General features: G+C 38.3%; 1 protein-coding gene across 1 annotated transcript; it reads left to right on the top strand.

Moving 5' to 3' along the window:
• The first annotated feature begins 7805 nt into the window (after window positions 1-7805).
• LOC133076870 (hyaluronan synthase 2) lies at window positions 7806-22833 on the top strand. Its single transcript, XM_061171485.1, has 3 exons — window positions 7806-8432; window positions 19849-19950; window positions 21904-22833. The coding sequence occupies exons 1-3, from the start codon at window positions 7806-7808 to the stop codon at window positions 22831-22833; spliced, it is 1659 nt and encodes a 552-aa protein (XP_061027468.1).
• The last annotated feature ends 614 nt before the right edge of the window (window positions 22834-23447 follow it).

Raw genomic sequence — 23447 nt, 5'->3', positions numbered from 1 at the left:
CAAATAGTTATGCCCATCAAACTATTTGTAGATACAATTGAAAATGTGACAGAATAGGTTTGAAAAGAACTCTTAACTTCTAAACTTTTTTTTCTCCTTTCATTCCAATTTGTGCAAATTGAATCATTCATTACATTAGTTTTCACTGCATTATTCTAGAAGCTAAATAAGATTACTCAGGCAGCTGAAATACTGTTTTTTTTTTTTAATACTTATCATATCCCACCAAGGTTTTCCTAATATTTTGGCTATTCTTTTAACTTTTCAATAAAGTTTAACTCTTTGAAGTACAAATTTTACTATGTATATTATGTTGTGTATGCATTAAGCAATATTGGGGCTAATTCAAAATTCTGAGACATTTCTGGATTAGAGCATTATAATGAGGATATCATTTCTCCTGTTTTCTTTTTCTTATTTATATAACATCTGAGTTGGGTGAACAGAAAAGCTTATTGTAGAAGTGTTGACATGTAAATTACCAGAATTACTTGTATTGTACCTAGAACTGAATCCTTTCTTATCAGAGAAAGCTATGGTGTTTATAAGAATTCAAGGTCTTAAATCAGTGACTAGTATCAAATTTGAATGTCACCCTCCACAAAACAAAGATGACGTTTAGTCAGCTACCTTCCTGGAAAACAAGAATTGTGCAACAAATGAGTAACAGACTTACTAGAAAGTAAGTCATATTGAAACTAATCATTAATGTTAAGTCTGTAGAATAGTCCCACGATGTTGAATTTCATAAATATTTTTTTGCCCATGGTTTCCTTATCAGCTAAGTTTTTTTTTGAAGAACTATTTCTTGAATTGTTAAATTCATGCCTGTCACTGATTCATTTATTTTCTATCATTGGCACTGTGAGGAAAGGCCTTATCTATGGATTAATGGGGAGATCCCCTTTAGCAAAGCTATATTACACAGTTATATTTTTAATCTAAGAACAAGTAGCATGTTACATTATTAACATCTTGAGTTTTATACAATGTGGGAGCTATGAGTTAATGTAATTGCAGAATAGAGCATAAACCCCACTGTCCCTTTCTGGGTTCTCTTTTTATCCATGCATACCCAAGCTGTGTTCCACTAAGAGGCTGTAAGGACAGAAGCAGTGGCAGTGCTAGGCCAGCTGAATGGGGGGACAGCTCCCTGCAGGAAAATCATTTCCATCACCCCAACTTGGTTTTAATCCTTTCCTCTGTAGCAGCAATCTTCATAGACTTAGTATCATCCCACTGCATATACCTTAAATTCAATAATATTTTGAATGTTACCTATAACATAATGTTAGCTATAACATGTGGAGTTTATATATATACTGCCTTACAATCTAGGAAAATGTCACTGATATATGAGTCAAAATAAATACAAGGTCAAACTCAAATATTTTTCAATTTAAATAATAAAATATTTAGAAATGAATGTCTCTTAAAAGCATAATCTGTACTGCAGTTTATTTAAAAATGAACAAGATGTAGTGCATATCTAAATCGAATTCATCATAGAAAAAGCATACTCAAAGAAGTGTTTTTTTTTTTTTTTTAAGTTATTTTTGGCTGTGTTGGGTCTTTGTTGCTGCACGTGGGCTTTCTCTAGTTGCGGTGAGCGGGGGCTACTCTTCGTTGTGGTGCGCGGGCTTCTCATTGAGGTGGCTTCTCTTGTTGCGGAGCACGGGCTCTAGGCTCGCGGGCTTCAGTAGTTGTGGCTCGCGGGCTCTAGAGCACAGGCTCAGTAGTTGTGGTGCACGGGCTTAGTTGCTCCGCGGCATGTGGGATCTTCCCGGACCAGGGCTTGAACCCATGTCCCCTGCATTGGCAGGCGGATTCTTAATCACTGCGCCACCAGGGAAGTCCCTGAAAGACGTTTTAAAATAACCATAGTATAAGGCAAAATGCAATCTGGCCCATAAAGAAAATAATAGCTACTATTTATCACATGTCTAATACGTATCAGGCACTGAAGTAGATACTTGACATACATTATATCTAGTATCCCTCCTGCCCACCAAAGAAAACTTTATGAAAAAAAAGGAACCTTGCCTCAGAAAGGTAAAGCAACCCACTGAAAGTCACAGTGTTAATAAGGAGAGTGGATGAAATTTAATTCAGGAATTCTTGACTATAACACCCTTGAGCTGGACTATGCTGCAGCTGGGTTAGTCAAGTTTTATGGGGCCTCAAATTGAGGAGAAATCACATCTAATTGAGAGAGATCAGGGAAGATTTCATGAAGAAATTTGGCATTGTGGTATATATGGCTACATAGGGAATGACCTATAGAGACAGGGCCCATGAGCTGATGGAGGAACATGTAGAGCTAGGATTCCATGCCAAGTCCTTCTGTAATTTCCCCCTTTGCCACAGAGAACTTTAGTATGAAGTTTAGGATGGCAAAGTTCAGGAACCAATAGGGCAGTTGGAAGAATGGACATCTTAGCAAGTCTTTGATCAATACAGCTGGTGCAAATGAAGAGAAATCTGAAATGTAAAGTTCTGGATCCAGAGACAGCTCAGGTGACAAGGTCTTTGAAAGGTGTATTGCCTAACCCTGTAAGCTCCGGTCCAGGTCTCTGCTAGAGTAAGTGTGGTGGGACTGGAAAGACAAAGCCAGCTTCAAAGCCAGAGAGGGAGAGGAGGTCAGAAAGGGAGAAGGGGAGGGTCGTGTGCTCTAATGTGAAGACTGCTGGGAGGCTTCATTTGGGTACTTCTCTTAGGATTTCTAGTTGAGGATGGTAGCAGAGGCAATACACCTGAGGGATGTATAACAATGCAAATGAGATCATGAAAGTTTTCATAGACTTTAACCCAGTGATTGCCAAACTTTGTTGCAATTAGAATTACTTAAGGAGATTTAAAAACTCCTGATGCCCTTGTAGCACCCCATGCCAAATAACTCAGAATGTTTCAGGAGCCACACATCAGTAATATTTACAGATTCCCTGGTGATTTGGTTGTACATCAACATTTGGGAACCACTGCTTTTTAATCTTTTGCTCACCATACGTTCTAATCCACTGTTAGCAGGCAAATGGCCACAAGCAGAATATGTCTTGTTACAAAGAAGTACATTTCCATATGCCTTGCTAGTGTCACCTGCCTAAGTAAATATTCCTAATTCTAATCATTCTACATGACCTGAGGCCTATTTCCCCCTCCTCCCACACGACACCAGTTTAAGAGTAAAGAAAACCTGTGTTCTAAAACCATTTCTGCTATTTATTTATACTAGATGTGATCTTGAGCCATGCATTCACTAACCAAACATTTTAAAAAATATCTCCTGTCGTCCTTTGTGCTTTTGCCTGTTTAAATATTGGCTACAAATAAAAGGACATTGATCTTGTCTTTATTAGATTTTGTGTGTCAGTCCCTGAGATCAATCTATTCCCTCAGTAAAGCTTACTCTAAATGTGCCTTTTATCCCTTTGTACTGCCTCGTCATATGCATATGTGATTTGTAACATGAGATTAACAGTATATTTACCACCTAAAGTTATTAAAATTAAATAGGCTTTTGCTATTCAAGTAAACAAAACTTGCTTAAATGCCTGTTGCCTAGTAAATGATGAAAAAAAGTTAGCTGACATAACAATGATGCCAATGATGATATTTAGGAATAAAGTCACATCTATCATTCAGCAAATATTTCCTGAATACCAACCATAACCCAGGCAATGTTCTATGTCCTTGGGGCACATTAGTGAAAAAAAAATATATAAAATCTGTTGATTTTGTGGAGTTTACATTAAGGTGCACCAAGCTATTCTTTAACACTTGGTTTGGCCTAGAATTCTGTGAAGACTAGTCCTTGGTGAATAATTGGTATCAAGTCCAAGAGCAACTTAAAAATCAATTAATAGACTAAAGTCTAATCCTGGGCAAAAAAAATCCAAGTTTTATATTTTCACTCTTTATGGGAGGTAGATTTCTAAGTCTTCTATCAGCAAATGATCTAGGGTGAAACTAACCATATTTTCCAATTTAGCAATAAACCATATGTCTGAGAAGGAGGGTTTGCTTATGAAACAGAGTATTTGAATTGGGGATTGTCTCAGAAAGTCTCACACATATGGTGCCCATATCTCTGAAATTATAAAGAAACATCCTGTGCGTCAGTCCCTGAGATCAATCTATTCCCTCAATGTAGCTGGCTCTTTAACCCTTTGGCCTGTACTGAGATGCTCCATGCGTCATGCTAGGCAACAACGCGATACCTTGCAGAAATAGAAAGGTTCTATTGCTGCAGTTTACTAGCAACTTTTCCCAGGCTGAAAAAGGACATTCTGTAGACTCCTATGATGTAAGAGGGTGTTCCCACTTCAGCAGTGGCCAGTAGATGCTATGCGAACACTCTCTGTGTCCACACGTGCTGATAAAAGCAAGGAAAATGTGAATAATGGAAAAGAATAGCAGGCGGTTCTTTTGCTGGCTATGCTGATTTGAAACACAAGCAGAACACACTTTTAAGCTTCGCCCAGGCAGAGAGTTTTAGTCGCCTTGAAATTTTTCACTCTTGTGAGAATGACTCATGTCTTGGAAAAGACAAGTTCCTAGTCTGGTGCTCCCAGCACTTTTAGGCATCGGTTAATGTACACTTTGGGAGTTTTCAGCATCCAGTCAGCAGTTTTAATTAACAAGGGATGCTGTGCTCTCTTGCCTTTCACTGAAAACTCAGCATTTCACCATTGCCCAGCAGCTTGAACTTTCCATTTGTGTCGTGATTACCTTTATCAGGGTACTTGTTGCATTCTATGAAATCCTGTATAAGTGCTAAAAGTGGAACGCACATTTGGTTTTTGTTTTGCTTTGTTTTTTTAGCTTCCATGTGAGCTGATACTTTGTATTGTGTTTCTGATTTTTTAAAAACAGTTTCACAAACACTTTGATTTTGCTCCTCACCGTAGCCCTGTGAATGTTGTTGACAAGTACCATCATCTCCATTTCACAAAGAAAAATAATGTCCACAAGCGCAAACCCTGGTCTCCAGCCTGCTTTGCATTACTTAGATTGTAATGAGTTTGGGAAACTAAACCCAAAATGAGTAATGGGCACACAAACAAACACAAACTCAAAAATTATTTCTTGTTAACATAAGAGTCCAAGGCAGGTAGTCCTGATTGGTGCCATTGGTGGCTGGCTTCCTTCCATGTGGCAGTTCAAGGACCAAGCTCCCTCTATCTTTGGGCTCTGCAATCCCTTAGGACCTGTTGATATGTACATCAAGACTGTGGAGGGAAAAGAGATATTGCAGGAGGCCCATTCTCCCCCTTAGAAGTCCTATTGGAAGTGGCACATCTCAGGTTAACAAAAGCTGGAATGCCATGGCCACATCAAGCAGTCTGCTTAGAAGGAGTGGAAACACAATTGGTGAGCAGTCACAGTAAGCTACCCTAAAGTGTAATGCATATCCACTCAGGACCACCTCAATGAGGACCACAGGGACCAGAATGTAAATAATGTCACTTGGAGCTGAGTGATGTGATGGCCACACAACTAGTAAACCACGATGTTAATAGGTTTTATGTCAACATTCAATTGTAAGTCTTAATGTGGAATAGGAAAATATAAATAGCATATCCAATAAGAGATTTTGCAGAGGTAATTGCTTAGCCCAAAGTAACTTTGAAAATAAATTTACTTAGCTTTCAAAAACTAGTTGAATTAAGGGAAAAGATTAAATTGGAGTTACCTGCAAATTTAGAGATGTCTTTTGTTATGCTCATGAGGTGACTTTTGGAATGCACCTGGTTGAGGCTGGTTGCCAGTAGAGGCAAACATGTGATTAGAGGGTTGGAACGTCCATTTCCCTGCCCAGACCATTGAGGAGGGAAGACAGGCTGGAGATTGAGTTCAGTTGCCAATGGTCAATGATATAATCAATCATGCCTATGTAATGGAGTCTCTAAAAACCCCAAAGGAGAGGGTTCAGAGAGCTTATGGATTGATGAACATGTGGAGATTTGGGGAGAGTGGTGCATGGAACTCCATGCCCTTTCCCCATACCTTGCCCTGTGCATCTCTTCCGTCTGGCTGTTCCTGAGTTACATCCTTTTATAATAAACCAGTAATCTAATGAGTAAACAGATTTCCTGGTTCTGTGAGTTCCTTCTAGCAAATTAATTGAACACAGGAGGGGATCTTGTGAACCTCTGATTTTTACCCAGTTTATCGTAATTGCAGGTAACAACCTGGGCTTGCAACTGGCATCTGAAGTGTGGGTGTTTGTGGGGGGCAGTCTTGTAGGACTGAACTCTTAACCTGTGGAATCTGATTCTGTCAGGCATATGATATCAACATTGATTTAATTGTCAGGCACCCAGCAGGTGTCCACGGAATTGTTTGTGACATGTGTAGGAAACCCCCTCTCCTCCACATGTTGGAACTGGGTCTAGGAAACCAAAAAGAAACAAATTTTAAAGGTCTACCAAGCACCTCTTCTATGCTCATAATTGGAGATGCTTTGAGAAATACGAAATATATGATCCTCCTGTACTCTAGTTCAAAATATTTCAGGAGATTCACAAACGATAGGGAGGTGTACAAAATTGTATATTATTAAGAACTGGAATGTGTTTTTAGGTCTGATGTGTTAAAGCTCTTAAGACAAAAGAAAATTTACCTGTTGAAATTAAGCATGATGCTATTTCTTCTCTAATTGTATGATTTATTTCTGCAAACATTTATTGTGTTCTTACTATATTCCAGTAAAGTTCCTGGTCACCAGGTTCGAACCAGCTGGTATTAATGGTGGATGAGGGAGACAGCCATTTGAACAAAGGAATGTAATACAGAATTTCAGGGGCTTTGGTAAATGTCTGTGTAGGATATCTATGCATAAAGAAATTTTTTAATTTTTTTTTGCATAAAGAAATTTTAATGGCAACAGAGACTTGGGAAATAATTGAGTCTAAATGCCCTCATTTAACAGATTTTTAAAGACTAAGGCCCAGAGAGGAAAAGCAACTGGCTCGAAGTCACACAGCTAGTTGATGGAAGACCTAGAAGCATAGAATCCACGTATCCTTACGTTCAACCTTGGCTAGCTGCATGGGAAAGGTGTGAGCTGAGGGATTTGCACTGGAGATGAGATAAAACTACACATAAGCGGGACTTCCCTGGTGGCGCAGTGGTTAAGAATCCGCCTGCCAATGCAGGGGACACGGGTTCGAGCTCTGGTCCGGGAAGATCCCACATGCCGCGGAGCAGCTAAGCCCGTGCGCCACAACTACTGAGCCGGCGCTCTAGAGCCCGCGAGCCACAACTAGAGAAAGCCCGTGCGCAGCAACGAAGACCCAACACAGCCAAAAATACATAAATAAAATAAATAAATTTATTAAAAACAAAAAACTACACATAAGAAATTTAGCAAAACCTGTAGATTTTTCACTGGTCAGTATTGGGGTGAGGGAACACGATGGCGCAAGAAGAAAGAGTGCCTTGCTCACTAAAATATTTAGATTTTATGCTTAGCTATGACCACATACATAGAGTGCATCCTTAGACAAATGATCTAACGTACTAAAAATAATGCATATGTGCATTACGGTTTTCAGTGGTACACTGCATCATCATCTCATTTGATGTTTGAAAGAGTCCTCTGAGGTATGCAGAAAGGGCATCCTTATCCCTGTTTTGCAAATGAGCAAACTGAGATGCAGAAAGTCATACAACTAGTTAAGTGAGAAACTCAAGGTTAGAACACCTGGAAGGCTTCCAGTCCAATGCTCTCCCTGTGATACCATGTATATAACAAGCATGGGACAAGAGTGGCTAACCAAGTATATCATGTGATTATTTTACAGATGCATTGTGAGAGGTTTCTATGTATCCTGAGAATAATTGGAACCACACTTTTTGGAGTTTCTCTACTCCTTGGAATCACAGCTGCTTATATTGTTGGCTACCAATTTATCCAAACAGATAATTACTATTTCTCTTTTGGACTATATGGTGCCTTTTTAGCATCACACCTCATCATCCAAAGCCTGTTTGCCTTTTTGGAGCACCGAAAAATGAAAAAATCTCTAGAAACCCCCATTAAGTTGAACAAAACTGTTGCTCTTTGCATTGCTGCGTATCAAGAAGATCCAGACTACTTACGGAAATGTTTGCAATCTGTGAAAAGGCTAACCTACCCTGGAATTAAAGTTGTCATGGTCATAGATGGAAACTCGGAAGATGACCTTTACATGATGGACATCTTCAGCGAAGTCATGGGCAGGGATAAATCAGCCACTTATATCTGGAAGAACAACTTTCACGTGAAGGGTCCTGGTGAGACGGATGAGTCACATAAAGAAAGCTCACAACATGTCACCCAGTTGGTCTTGTCCAACAAGAGTATTTGCATCATGCAAAAATGGGGTGGAAAAAGAGAAGTCATGTACACGGCTTTCAGAGCACTGGGACGAAGTGTGGATTATGTACAGGTAGGTTTCCGCATCTGCCAGGACAAACACATTTAAATAAAGCATCCTTTGTATCTCTCCAGTCGTATGCTATGGTCCATCCTTGTCCCTTCTGGACACAGTGCCTCTTTCAGTTCATCTGAAAACAGCATGACTGTTGAAAGCACATTCTGAAAGAGAGAGAAAAAAAATCTTGTAAAACGGTTAAAACTATCTATGAAAATGCTTAACTTGTGCAGTGTTATTGGTTGGAAATCAAGATTATTTTGAACATGAGACCCTTCCTTCCTTCTTTTCCCCTCCCTTACCTTCTCTGCCCCCTTGGTTCTGCCAAATCAATTCCAACGTCATTTTCCACACTCTTAAAATCTCCAGCGTTGTAAGAAAATAGTGTCTGCTCCAGCAAAAGGAGCTTGAGAAAACCTGCAGGACCAGGGGAAAGCTATAAAATATTTTTCACAGAGACTAGGCAAAATGGGGGCGATGAAAACAATTTTGATTTAAAAGTGTAAGAATTCAAAACTGAAACACATAGAAAAAGAAAAGAAAAAGGGAAAAGGAAAACAAAAACAAAAAACAACCTTCCCAGAACAAAATCTAAGTCATGTTTATTTCACTCCCCAAACAGCATTACCTCATTCCCTGCAACTTGACCTTTGAAAGCGTTTGTGATGGTGTTTGCTTGCATGAAAATTAGACAGGCTGTGTCTCTCATTAGTTCCCTGACTGCTAATTCTATGGTTTCTCCTCTTCTAGTTCTCACTGAAAGTTTCTTCTTTAGAACATTAATAGGGTTCCTGTGAGTTTTCTAGTTGTACTTTTGTGCAGCTATTTTAGTTAGATTTTATTCATGATGATATTGAGAAAGGAGAACTGTCTCTGGCTTCAAATTTGCATCTGGACACTTTTCCTCTTTTCTTAAATGTGAAATCCTTGCTTTTGGAAGACCCATCATATGTTTTAGGGGATTTATCAACACAAAGTGATGCCCAGTGTGTCTCTCTGTGTAATGAGATGGCAGTGGCCACTGGCTTCTATGTCAATTGACTGAGGTTCTAATTAACAATTTGTAGCTGGTTGACCTTGAGCAAGACCACCTCCCAAACCTCGGTTACCTGGTTAGAAGGAACCAACCTCACAAGGGATTTGAGAAAATTATTTCAAATTATGTATCCAAAGCGGCTTAGCAAAAGTTGTTGATAATGGCATTGTTAATATTATTAAAGCGTTTGCTGTTAAAGTATTATTTCTTATATGATTATCTAGTCCTCACTTGAAAACTATAGTACATGTCAATTGCTAATTAACATGTTGTTAATTTAGCTAATATCTGAAGAATTTTGAGGTATTTCTTCAGTTCATACCATCTGCATAAATCTCCCTTCTAGGGAATTGATTAGAGTTTCAACCCCAAGTGTCTCCTAATTTCTAGAACTTTCACAAATAAGGCTGTTTTAGTTAAATCAAGACATTTTTACATATTTACCTATTGCAACTTCAGGCCCAGATGAGAGGATAAACTGAAACTTTTAAAGTAAGGAATGGCTAGGGAACTTACAGAGGATTTGAAGAATGAAGCTCTGGGCCTAAAATGAGAAAACATCTGTTTTGATGTTTTGCCTTTAATTCTAGTTAAAACAATTTACATTTGTCGTTTCTAATCATGACATTATTGTGAGATTTTTCTTCTTTTTTTTTTTTTTAACCTGCTTCTCCCAAAGCCCCTTCTCCCATCATCTTGTTTGGAATTTTGTTTGTATCCTTGACAACTTGACTTGTGCCTGTCCAGGAAAAACTAATACAAAATATGAAATTTTAGAGTAGGCTTTTTGCTAGTGCCCTAATCAGGCTTGAGAACTTTCCTTCCTTCAGGCTGAAGCCTCCAGATAGACTGACCCTAGCAACAGCTGTTAACTGGGCCCCAAATACGCTTGAGACTTGCAGATCATTCAGAGCACTCAAACAGGGGTAAAAACTCTTTTGGCATTCTGAAACTAGTAAATACTATCCTGCCATGCCTCATCTATGCCCTATAAAAACAGAAATTGCATAAAGTTCAATCTAATATAGTACTCTCATCCTTCCTTCTGACTGACCCAGGGTCCAAGAGTTACAGAGCAGTAGCCACAGAAAGATAAAGAGGGAGGGGTTTGAGGATATTGGCTCCTGAGCATTACAAGTGATTGAATGTGGAGTTCAAGTTGGTTAGGGATGGAAGGAAGCAAAGTTCAGGTGCTAATACACAAGAGAGAATGGGGGCTAGGGGAAGAAACTGACCATCGGCTCATACTTGCTAACCTGGCTAGAGAACACTGTTTAACTGTGCAGAGAGATGGCCAGAATGATTGGTTTCCAGTTGCAGCTGGATCCTCAGCACTGGTCAGCATTCTTTTCACTTGATCTTGAATAGACGTCTTGCTTATTCCTCTCGTGTCTGTTAGTTCAGATCTTCATCACTCTCCTAGGGCCTTACCCAAACTCGTCCCTGCTTAACTACAAACAGATGATCTTGCCTTCTACAAAAGAGAACAGCAAAAGTACAGGCTGTGAAGGCTGTCAAGATCTGACTCTCTTCTGCTTACAGTTTCATGGGTACCCCACCTCACCTCCTATCTCAAGGTTAACCTTTCCACCTGCACTTCTGAGCTTTCTGGGTTGGCTCCGTCTGGTCTCTTTCAGAACAAGCCTTTATCGATCACTACCTCTTACATCTCTCCCCTCTCATCTCTAGTCTTCTATAGTAATTACTCTTTCAGCCTTGTAGCCTCTCAAATAATAAATGCTGACATAGAACATGGAGGGAAGCTTTAGTTTAAGACGAAGCCAGCATGGTAGGAAATTCATCTATGGTGCTAGTGGCTGCTTCCAGAGATAGAGGAGATAGAAAAGCAGAAGAAGAAAAATAAAGTGAGAAAATCAAATACAGGGAATGAGAAATAAGGAAGTGAATGAGGAAAATTTTCTTAATTTTGAATCAAAGTATTTTCTGGAGAAACTTTTTCAAAGTTGTAGAAAAGTGCAATGAGCAAAATTAAAATAATCTGCAGCAGAGAGGGGAGAGATAAATTAGGAATTTGGGATTAACGGATACACACTACTATATATATAATAGATAATAGAGAGCTACTGTATAGCGTAGAGAACTATATTCAATATCTTGTAGTAATCTATAATGGAAAAGAACCTGAAAAAGAATACATATGTATGTATGTATAACTGAATCACTTTGCTGTACACCTGAAACATTGTAAATCAACTACACTTCAATTAAAAAAAATCATCTGAACGGAATACACGACCCATACATAGATTATCAAATTTAATACTTTCCAGCATATACTTTTCTATTTTTCCTTATTTTAAAAACAATTTTGAGATTATATCATGTTTACCTCTTTGTATTTTTTACTTAACAATACCAGAAGACTTTTAAAGTGTCTTTTGATATCTAGATTAGATAATTGCTTTATTCATATCTCTTTTCACTGAACATTGATATTACCACATAAGTGGCCACCAGTCTATAACAAAGGGAAAAGACGGTATCATCCAACGTGTGTATTAAGAATTTCCCAGGTAAATGTTATACAATAAGTATGAACATTTTCTAAAAGGGAAGATTATAGGAAGCAATTTTATTATTAATTTAATCTGGCAGTACCATAGCTATCCAAGATTCTTTGAGCAGGAGGAAAGTAAGACTAAATCATTCATAATAGTAGAGTTGACCCTTATTATTCATGGATTCTGTATTTACAAGTTAACCTACAGACTAAAATGTATTTATTACCCAAAAATCAATAGTTGCAGTGCTTTTGTGATCATCTGCAGACATGTGCAGAATGGCAAAAAAAAAGTGAGTCATCCGATGTGCATGTTCCCAGCTGAGGTCACACAGGATTATGCTTTGCCTTTTTGTTTTACCTTTTATACTGTAAACGAGTAACTTCTTTAGTCTATTTAATATCATGTTTTTCATATTTTTGTGCTTTTGGTTGCTGATGTAGCTGTTTAAAATGGTCCCCAAGTGTAGTGTTGAAATGTTGTCTAGTGTTCGTAACACAAGAAGGCTATAATTGCCTTATGGAGAAAATAGGTTTGTTAGATGAACTTTGTTCAGGCATGAGTTACAGTGCTATTGGACATGAGTTCAATGTTAATGAATCAACAATACATATTCAATAAAGTGACACAAATAAATAAGTAAGCACACATACAACAAGGTTAGGTATTGATCACTAGACAAAAATGCCGTGACCAGAGACTTTGAGGACCCTAACTCTATATGTCCGCTAGAAGCAATTTTTTAGTATTTGCTAACTCACTGTTCATGGGAGCTTTGTAGAACACAACTACTGTGCATAATGAGGATTGACTGTGTATAACATTTGATTGGTTCCTATTTTCTGAAAATTTCTGAAGGGTCATGTTGAGAATGTTAATGTGACTTTGTATCCTTCATTTTAGAGGATGAAATTGAGCACATTGAAATAAGAATGGGGAAATCTGAATTCTTGATTTAACTGTTTACTTGCTACGGGCCTCAACTGGTAGAAGAGATGATTTCTGAGCTCACTTTCAGCTGAAGACTCTAACTTAGGACTGTCTTAATTTCTTTCTAGCAACATACCTATGCTTTTCAAGATTGGGATCAAACAAACAAACAAAAACAACAAACAACAACACAAAAGGGAGTATAGCATTAGAATTTTCTTTTCATTTTTTATCTACACTTTCCCTCAAAGTTGGGTTCTTGAATGTAAACCCTGATTTAAGGCAACCATTATGGGATTTCCTGATTCCTTTCTTTAGAATGAGGATTCCAACCATTTGGAATAAGGGTGTTTCCTGGCTTAAGCCTAGAGGTGACAACATTTGGTTTCTCATTTTTCCAGCTGGCTTGTCACCTTTGCTTTACACCTACAACTATTACTCGTGTATAAACCTTCCTGAGAAAGGAAAGAGAATAACCAAATGACTCCTTTTTCACCTTAATGTCTTAAAAAGATTCTAGGTTGCCTGAAGGCAAGTGTTACTTTATAACAATTTGGGTAACACATTCTAACAAGAAAGGTATATATCTTCCCAATTCCTTTTAAAAAGAGCAACAAATAAGGGCCAAATTGTTTAGGTTTCTATGATTTAGAGGCTTTTTATTGGCTAGATTTGGGGTCTTATACCATAAACAAAATTACTATGAGAGAATCGTCCTCCCCATCCCCCATCCCTCTCCCCAAAAAAAGTTTCTGTATTTTTCTTTGAGGGCATTTATTTTTTCCTGGAATGGTTTCACTGATTAATTTCAAAAGGTCTTTTTAGTCCTACATCTTATGATTTTGTTTTTGCCACTCATAGTCTGCCATAAACTGCTCTCTGATCTTTTTCCCTAGTAGACAGCCCAATCTAAGGATTTTTATATTGCCTGCTCAATAATCCAACTCGTTTAATTTAAATTTGTTGGGCATTGGACAAGGCATTAGTTTTTGCTCTCTGAGCAAGTCATGGTTTATTTATAGTACAGATAAGAAGGACCCCTTCCCTCATTGGACTAGTGTTCTTAGTTTGTGCCTCTGGTTTTGATGATCACTTCCTAGTATATATGTCTTCCTTTTATTGAGCATTTACTATGAGCTAGCTCTTATAAGTGCTATACATACATTATCTAGTTAATTCTCCATTACAGCAAACTTATGAGGTGGATGTGCTTATCCATATTTTTCACCTGAGAGATGGAGACTTAGAAAGGTGAGGTAAGGAGTTTAAGGTTACAAAGCTAGTCCAAGGAAATATAACTGGTCAATTGTGGCTTGGGAGGCAGATCTGTCTGATTCCAAGGTTTTGCACAGTGCTTTCTTTTCCTTTCAGTAGTGTGTTTACTCTGGCATTGTACTGTTAGGAGTTCTGGGGGCTAGCACCATCTTGTGTTTGCCAGTAAATAACTATTGGTGAATTTTAAAATTCTGGCTGACTTCTTTTCATTAGGGGGAATGTCCTGGGGGAAAGAGGGGGTAGGGGGTACTTTCCATTTACTCTGTGGTTAAGTTTTGGAAGGGAAACTGGGCAGTGGGATCATTACCAAAAGTAAATTTCAAACATGGTTGAAATAAATCATCTCCCTGGGTCCAGGTTAAGAGGAAGGGTCAAGATTAAGAAAAAAAAAAAAAAAAAAGGTCATGACGAACTTAGTAGTAAGACGGGAATAAAGACACAGACCTACTAGAGAATGGACTTGAGGATATGGGGAGGGGGAAGGGTAAGCTGTGACAAAGTGAGAGAGTGGCATGGACATATATACACTACCAAATGTAAAATAGATAGCTAGTGGGAAGCAGCCGCATAGCACAGGGAGATCAGCTCGGTGCTTTGTGACCACCTAGAGGGGTGGGATAGGGAGGGTGGGAGGGAGGGAGATGCAAGAGGGAAGAGATATGGGAACATATGTATATGTATAACTGATTCACTTCATTATAAAGCAGAAGCTAACACACCATTGTAAAGCAATTATACTCCAATAAAGATGTTAAAAAAAAAAAAGATTAACAAAGGATTGAGGTTTACAAGCAGGCAAAGGATGAAGGCAGTAGCAACAGAAAGGGTCTTGATTTATTTTCAACCTGTTTCCTCATTGAAGGCAGCCGGAATAATTAAGTTTTCCTCTTGCTGTGTAGCTCTCAGTGCCCTTTGAAGTGGTTCGGGGCAGGCAGAGGTGGAGAATCCACCAGTCAATCTGAAAGGAAATATGTTTAAAAAAAGGTGAAACATGGATACTCAGCATTTTAGACTTGGGTCTTAGAAGTTGAAAAACGTATGGTAGAATAAAAATATTTCTACAGGATATTTTTATTTAAATTGTTGTGAGGTAGATGAACTTTAACATCAGTGAGATAACCTGGAATGGACTTACAGTCTAACAGCTTATTTAACAGATTTATAGCAATTTATATATCTAACTGTTATAGGTGTTTTGGATACATTTGAACTTGTTCATTGTGATAAGGCATTCTTTATATGTAATCCATGCTCATGTTCCGTTCAGTGATTCCCTTTACTGAGTCACCTTTCATGGTAATGAGTGGGTTTACTTAGCAAGTACAAACAATGAAAGATTAGTACCCTATACTAATGGCATATATGACTTTTCTGTGAGCCTTTGTAATTTACCAAGTACTTTTACATACAGTGTGTCACTCTGGTATCATGATGATGGTAACAGTTTGTTCAAGGTCATAAAAGTAGTAACATACAGAACTCAAGATTTCATTGCGGCCTCTTGATTTGTTATAATAGTCAAATCTTGGCCTATTATAAGAATAGGAGATAGAGGCAATCCTAAAAACCTCTAGTAGAGTTAAATTGGGTCTTAGACCATACTTTATCTCAACTTGTTCTTTTAGTTTGTTCTTTGTTTTTTTATGAAAGAGACCCACCCCCTGGCCCCCCAACCAATTCTTTTAGGCTCAGGGCTGGCATACTTGCTTGTAAAAGGCCTGATAGAAACCATTAAGCTTTGCGGGCTACATGGTCTGTGTTGCAGCTATTCAACTTTGCTGTTTTAGTGTGAAAGCAGCCATAGATAATATAAAACTGAATGTGCATGACTGGGTTCCAATAAAACTTTATTTATGGCCACTGAAATTTGAATTTCATATAATTTCCATGTGTCACAAAAAATTCTTTTTCGATTTTTTTTCAGCTATTTAAAAAGGTAGAAGCTATTTTTAACCCCCAGGCCATATAGAAATTGCTGGGAAGGCAGACTTGTCCGTAGACCTTAGTTTGCCAACTCCTGTTTTAGATCCGGAGAAAGCGGCGGCACTGTCTCTTGGCTAGAACAGTGAAGGAGGGGGAGCCATGGTCTTAAGCAATTTAGCTGATGATTCTGTGGTTAAGACTGAGGTGGCTGGTTCCTCCCAATAATGTCTTCTTGTCTTGACATTTTCCACTCATTTTAGTCAAAATTTGGTGACTTTGCCTCATTTCCGTATCTCCTAGTGAGAAATCTTAGGACTGGCGATCATGTAGTTTAAACAAATTACAGTGATACATTCAGCGTGGACAGAAAGACATTTTGATTTGTTCTCCAATTCTTTCCTGTGTGCAAATCAGTCCTGTGGTTTTTCCCAGTGTGAGGTTAAGCTCCTTGTGAACTGGTGTATTTCTCCCACAGTTTCTAGCCCAGAGCTAAACAGCCAACATTTTTGAAATTGCACACTTCTCATTAATTGGTGAGGAGACAGCTAGAAATCCTGTTTCTACTAGACTGATTTTAAGAAGGGCTAGAGTTATACCCTTTACACACAAACAGATTAATACTGTTATATCCATGAACATACATGCTTTCACAGACTGTCGTAAACGGTGGTTTTCTAGTTGGCATTCTATCACTAAAGAACATCCAGAAATTGAACTTCTTTAGAAAACTCTTTGATCCCACTATAACAAACCCCTCCCAGGAGATTTCTGAGAGCATTCCCTTCTGACAGTTAAACTCACCATGTGAACAATCTCTCTCAGAGAACTTCTGGCACTTTGCTGTTGGAAACTGGGAGGGGCAGGACCAATTTAAATATGCAGAACCTCAGAAGTTTGGTTCAAGTTTAGTCATTTCAGAGAGGCAGTTCCCTTGGCTTGCTTATCTTACAAGCAAGCGGAGTTACTTGAACATTAATTCTAGGTTGCCCCCTTCCTGTTGTTTTTAGTCTTATTTTAGCTTTCTGGTTTTACCTTTCCCAGCTTGAGTCAATAGAGGTGGGTGTGGCCATAAACTCTGGATGCTGAGAGGTTGAAAGGTGGATTTGAAATTATGCCTTCACTTTCTACTACCCTAGTTACTGGCCTGCCAGGCTTATAGCCGTATACAAAACAGTGACAGACAAGGCAAGAGAGAGGCAAAACATCGCTATTGGAGGAATTTGCTTAGGTTTCTGAGGCTTGGGACCCTTGAGTATAAATTGAAGTATTAGAAAAATCCTATTTTTTTAATGGAATACTAATGCCTAGCTGCTATTTTTTTTCCTCTAAAATAAGTAAGACCATGTAGACCAAAATAGAATGCCCCCCACAAAAAGAGGCAGGAGGTTATTTAGCAAATGCCTGTTTCTAAATAGGTAAAGTAATATACAAAATTCAGAAATTAACTTTAAAATTGTTATAATTAGTTGAGTCCAGAGAGGTGATGATTTCACTTTTTATAATTGGATACCCTATATACTCCTTAAGTCATGTTACAATAATGCATTTAAATTGCTCTTTTCACCAACATTCTTTATTAATATATATTAATTTTTTTCAGAAAAGAAATCTATTAATAAAATTAAGATAGGCACTTTTTTTTAAACGTTGAGACTTCCTAGCTATGTATGTGAGGGACTCCTCCGATATATAAAATCCCCTTTAACTCAGAGTTCATGCTTCTAAAAATTATTTTCATATTTTTTCATTCAAAACTGTTATATCAAATCCCTACTATTTTCATGAAGCCGTTCTGAGAACGGCACAAATGCTTGCTTTTGATATAAATAAAGAGACTAAATCTTGATTAAATTCATAAATGTAGCCAGACTACATAGAAAAACAGTGGAATTGCAGATAACACTCCCGTCTCTGCCAATCATGTCATTTATTGCTTGGATGGGGATGTGAACCTGGTTCATTACATGTCAACTTTCATCACTTTATGTCTACTTGGGCCTGGCTGCATTTTCCAGAAAAGGATACTATGTTATTAATGTCAACCAGGAATAGAGAGGTGACAGCTCTTTTCCTACTTTTGATTTTCTTTGATCATGTGGAAGAAGCTCCATCCACAGGTGTAATGTACCAAATTCCTCCCTAAGAGAAGTGACTTAATCTGATTGGTGAGTATGGCAGGAGTAAGGGGTAGCCTAGGTCCTTCTTCCCCCTTTCTTCTAGAAGAAGGAGCAGGCATCTGCCATACCTTTCGAAGGGGCATTAATTGTCTTCAGGAGACTAGTCCCACTTAGATGCTATTTGGAATTGGTACATCAGTCTAATTCTGGGGAACATAGTTACGAAGTCTGCTACTCCATTGATATAAGCCCTATTCTCCATATCAGCTTTATGAGTATACACGTAATATTTTGGTTTCTCCTCTCCTTTATTTTTCTGTTTTATTTTCCAATAAGTTCATAAATCAGCTTGGGAAGAAAAGTACTATTTATAACCCTGTACCTTTGGCCTCCAGTAGAAATTTCTGGGAGCAGCTCATGGGTATAGACAAATCCTAACAATTTTCTTGAAGTTGTAGTTGGTTTGGTTTCAAAATTGTTTTTTTGTCCTGTATAAAGTTTGTTTTTAAGAATAATAATTAGCACTTCTAGAAAAGCTTAAGATAATTTAACATCTACTTTTGTGTATAAAGAGCTAGACGAATACTTAATACTCTAAAATAAAAAGGTGGTCTGACCATCAAGCTCATTTCCTTTCTAATGGAATGTCATCTGCTAAGCCCAGGTCAAATGGACATCTTGCTTCAGAATTAATTATACAACCAGCCTTAGTAGAACTGCTTTCCTGTCTTAATCACCGTATTAAAACAGAGAAAAATAATCACTGTTAAACATGCCTTTTTTTCAATACTGTCATAGGAGTTTCCTATCATCATTCAGACCTGAGGGATAAGATATCTAAAAGCCTTATTTAAGGCAATTTTTTTAAAAAAAGAGATATCTATGGTGACCAACCCAAGATGTTTTCCAAGTCCTGGAAATCTAGGATGTTACCTGGGACATGAGACTTTCATTGCCAAAATTGCGTACATCCATGGCAAACCAGGCAAATCTGGTGACCCTACGTGACATGCCTAGGTCATCACTTTAGCTGTTCTATCCAGCCATGTCACTGGACATCCAATGACAGCCATGTTGGAAACTGGGAGGGGCAGGACCAATTTAAATATGCAGAACCTCAGAAGTTTGGTTCAAGTTTAATCATTTCAGAGAGGCAGTTCCCTTGGCTTGCTTATCTTACAAGCAGGCGGAGTTACTTGAACATTAATTCTAGGTTGCCCCCTTCCTGTTGTTTTTAGTCTTATTTTAGCTTTCTGGTTTTACCTTTCCCAGCTTGAGTCAGTAGAGGTGGGTGTGGCCATAAACTCTGGATGCTGAGAGGTTGAAAGGTGGATTTGAAATTATGCCTTCACTTTCTACTACCCTAGTTACTGGCCTGCCAGGCTTATAGCCGTATACAAAACAGTGACAGAGAAGGCAAGAGAGGCAAAACATCTATAGCTTAAATATTGAGTTTGCAGGTTCTTTGTATTGGCCATCATGTAACAAACTCTCATCCCTGTGTTACTCGCTTATTGAGGCCTTGTGACAGTAGGCTGAAGGCATAATACATATGCCCACTTTTGCCTACGTGGAGCATATTCATCATCTTCTTTTCTTTAACTTATTTCTTACTTTCTTCTTTGCAGGTTTGTGATTCAGACACCATGCTTGACCCTGCCTCATCTGTGGAGATGGTGAAAGTTTTGGAAGAAGATCCCATGGTTGGAGGTGTCGGGGGAGATGTCCAGGTGCATATGAGTTCACTTTTTGCATGAGTCACTTTTAGTAGCACCCTCACTCATTGATTCTTTGAACATACATTTATTATACACCCAGATCTGTGCCAGGTATTGTTTCTGGTGCCAGAGACATACTAGAATGTGCCTTGGACCCACTTTATACCTCTTCTGCTGTCTAAATTGAAGTAACTTATGATTTCTTTGCTTAATCCTGGGTTATAACACAAGTATGTAGTGGCTGATAAGTTATATAAAATATAATGTAAATGTGTAATAATTTCTGCTGTATCTTCTTGAGCCACAACTTAATGTTCTGGTAAAATGATGTTGGAACTCATTTAGTACAAGGGTTAAAAAATGGAGGTATGGCAGGAGATGGAGTCTATGTCATATAACTATGTATTTAAAAGCTGAACAATGTATGGTTGGTCAAAAATCCAAATTGGAATACAAAGGAAAAAAAAGAGAAACAGCAACTCAAATTTACACTAGAGAGAAAGTCAAAGGAACAATTAAGTGAGTTTTCCAATTATTATTTATTTCCCATTATTTGCTGTCAATGGAGAAACAATAAGTGAAACAAATATTAATGAAGGTGATTTGAAATTTATGGAATGGGAAAACAAATATGTGAAAATATATGAAGATTAAAGTGAGCCCTTTGCAAAAGTGCACTAGATTTTAGCAAAAGATGTGAGAAGCACATGGAATTTTGACTTTAAATGTAGGTATTGTGTTGCTGTATAACCCATATTTATATGCATGGTAATAGTGAAGGCAAAGAAAGTACACTAGATGGACAAAGAAATACCCTGGTGATAAAAAGGAAGCATGTAAAGTCCAGATGAAAACTGAACAAAATTGAGACAGAGGAGAGAATTAAGAAATATTGCCCCCCAAAACTAATAATTTTAATAGCCTTTGTGTAGAGCATTATTTCAGGATTCCAGTTTCGGGGTGAAGCCAGAGCAAACCCTTTTATCACTGGCATTGCTAAAACTGAGGAGGAAGGAGAATAATAGAGTTGGATGAGTTGAAAAGAGAAGAGAATAGGACTTAAAAACTTTCAAATATTAGATAGTAAGAAAGTGGGAGAATAATTTTTTTTTAAGATTTTTTGATGTGGACCATGTTTTTAAAGTCTTTATTGAATTTGCTGCAATATTGCTTCTGTTTCATGTCTTTGGTTTTTTGGCTGTGAGGCATGTGGGTGGGATCCCAGCTCCCCGACCAGGGATGGACCCCGCACCCTCCCGCATTGGAAGGCGAAGTCTTTAACCACTGGACTGCCAGTGGGAGAATAATTTAAGGGCTGAGAACTAAAGCCTAAAAAAATCTCAATTTTATAACATAACAAGAAAAAGAAACAAAACACATAACAAAAGAGTACAGAGAGTGATGGAGTAGAAAAAAATTATTGTCAAGAAGTCCCGGGCTTCCCTGGTGGTGCAGTGGTTGAGAATCTGCCTGCCAGTGCAGGGGACATGGGTTCGAGCCCTGGTCTGGGAAGATCCCAAATGCCGCGGAGCAACTAGGCCCGTGAGCCACAACTACTGAGCCTGCGCGTCTGGAGCTTGTGCTCCGCAACAAGAGAGGCCGCGACAGTGAGAGGCCCGCGCACCGCGATGAAGAGTGGCCCCCGCTCGCCGCAACTAGAGAAAGCCCTCGCACAGAAACGAAGACCCAACACAGCCAAAAATAAAGAAAGAAAGAAAGAAAGAAGCTTTCATTTAAAAAAAAAAAAAAGTCCCAACACATACACCCAGCTTATCAAATTAATATAGTATATAGAATGAAAGAAAATAATGTAAAATCGTGTTAAAAAAAGGAAAGAGGCTAAATAGAAGGATAAAAAAACAAACATTACTCTAGGTAGTAACCTCACAATGGTGCAGATTTTGTTGGAATTTTTAGCTGGGGCTTACCTTTATTTAATTATTTTTACTTGTATTTTTCTTGCAGATTTTAAACAAGTATGATTCCTGGATCTCCTTCCTCAGCAGTGTGAGATACTGGATGGCTTTTAACATAGAAAGGGCCTGTCAGTCTTATTTTGGATGTGTCCAGTGCATTAGTGGACCTCTGGGAATGTACAGAAACTCCTTATTGCATGAATTTGTGGAAGACTGGTACAATCAAGAATTTATGGGCAGCCAATGTAGTTTTGGAGATGACAGGCATCTAACGAACCGAGTGCTGAGTCTGGGCTATGCAACAAAATACACAGCTCGATCCAAGTGCCTTACTGAAACACCTATAGAATATCTCAGATGGTTAAACCAGCAGACCCGTTGGAGCAAGTCCTACTTCCGAGAGTGGCTGTACAATGCCATGTGGTTTCATAAACATCACTTGTGGATGACCTATGAAGCAGTCATCACTGGGTTCTTCCCTTTCTTTCTCATTGCCACAGTAATCCAGCTGTTCTACCGGGGTAAAATTTGGAACATCCTTCTTTTCTTGTTAACTGTCCAGTTAGTGGGTCTCATAAAATCATCCTTTGCCAGCTGCCTTAGAGGAAATATCGTCATGGTCTTCATGTCCCTCTACTCAGTGTTATACATGTCAAGTTTACTTCCCGCCAAGATGTTTGCAATTGCAACGATCAACAAAGCTGGGTGGGGCACATCTGGAAGGAAAACCATTGTTGTTAATTTCATAGGACTCATTCCAGTATCAGTTTGGTTTACAATCCTCCTGGGTGGTGTGATTTTCACCATTTATAAGGAATCTAAAAAGCCATTCTCAGAATCCAAACAGACAGTTTTAATTGTTGGAACGTTGCTGTATGCATGCTATTGGGTCATGCTTTTGACACTGTATGTGGTTCTCATCAATAAATGTGGCAGGCGGAAGAAGGGACAACAGTATGACATGGTGCTTGATGTATGATCTTACGTTTGATGTTTGCAGTTACAGATGCAGACACACACAAAACCTTAGTTCCTCTAGGGACTGTGCGGTATTGTGGCATCAGATAATGCCACCAAAGGAGACATATCACTGCTGCTGGGACTTGAACAAAGACATTTGTATGGGTTTATTTTAATTCTGCCAAAGTAAAATGATACATCAAGAAGAACTCAGATTTAACCTGATATTTCTATGAAAATGGGAAGAATTCTTTGTTTATGCACTTTTTCCTTATTGTACATCCGCCTAACAGTGTTTTGCCCTATATACCTCACTAGTCATGCTTTATGTGGGTTATCATGTAAGAAAAGGATTTTGGAAACTCAAGGAAAAGTTCTTTCAACATATACAACCTAACTTATGTACTGTGTTGATAGCTAATTTTTTTTTAGAAAGGTTTTTCTGTTTAACTCTACCAAATGAAATGCCAAAGGAAATTTACAGGCCGTTGGCTGTGCTGTATTTTTATATAATTGTACTGTGTTTTAAAATTTTGTATGCCAATTTTAAAACAAATTTTGCATATTTTATATTTTACTTCTCTGCCAAAATACACCTGTTCTTCCTTTTTTTTTTAATAAAATAGGTTCTGA

This window comes from Eubalaena glacialis, chromosome 17 (genome assembly GCF_028564815.1).
Source record: "Eubalaena glacialis isolate mEubGla1 chromosome 17, mEubGla1.1.hap2.+ XY, whole genome shotgun sequence".
Taxonomy (NCBI): Eukaryota; Metazoa; Chordata; class Mammalia; order Artiodactyla; family Balaenidae; genus Eubalaena; species Eubalaena glacialis.
Note: the sequence above shows the minus strand (reverse complement) of the source record. Positions and strands in the feature narration are given on the sequence as shown.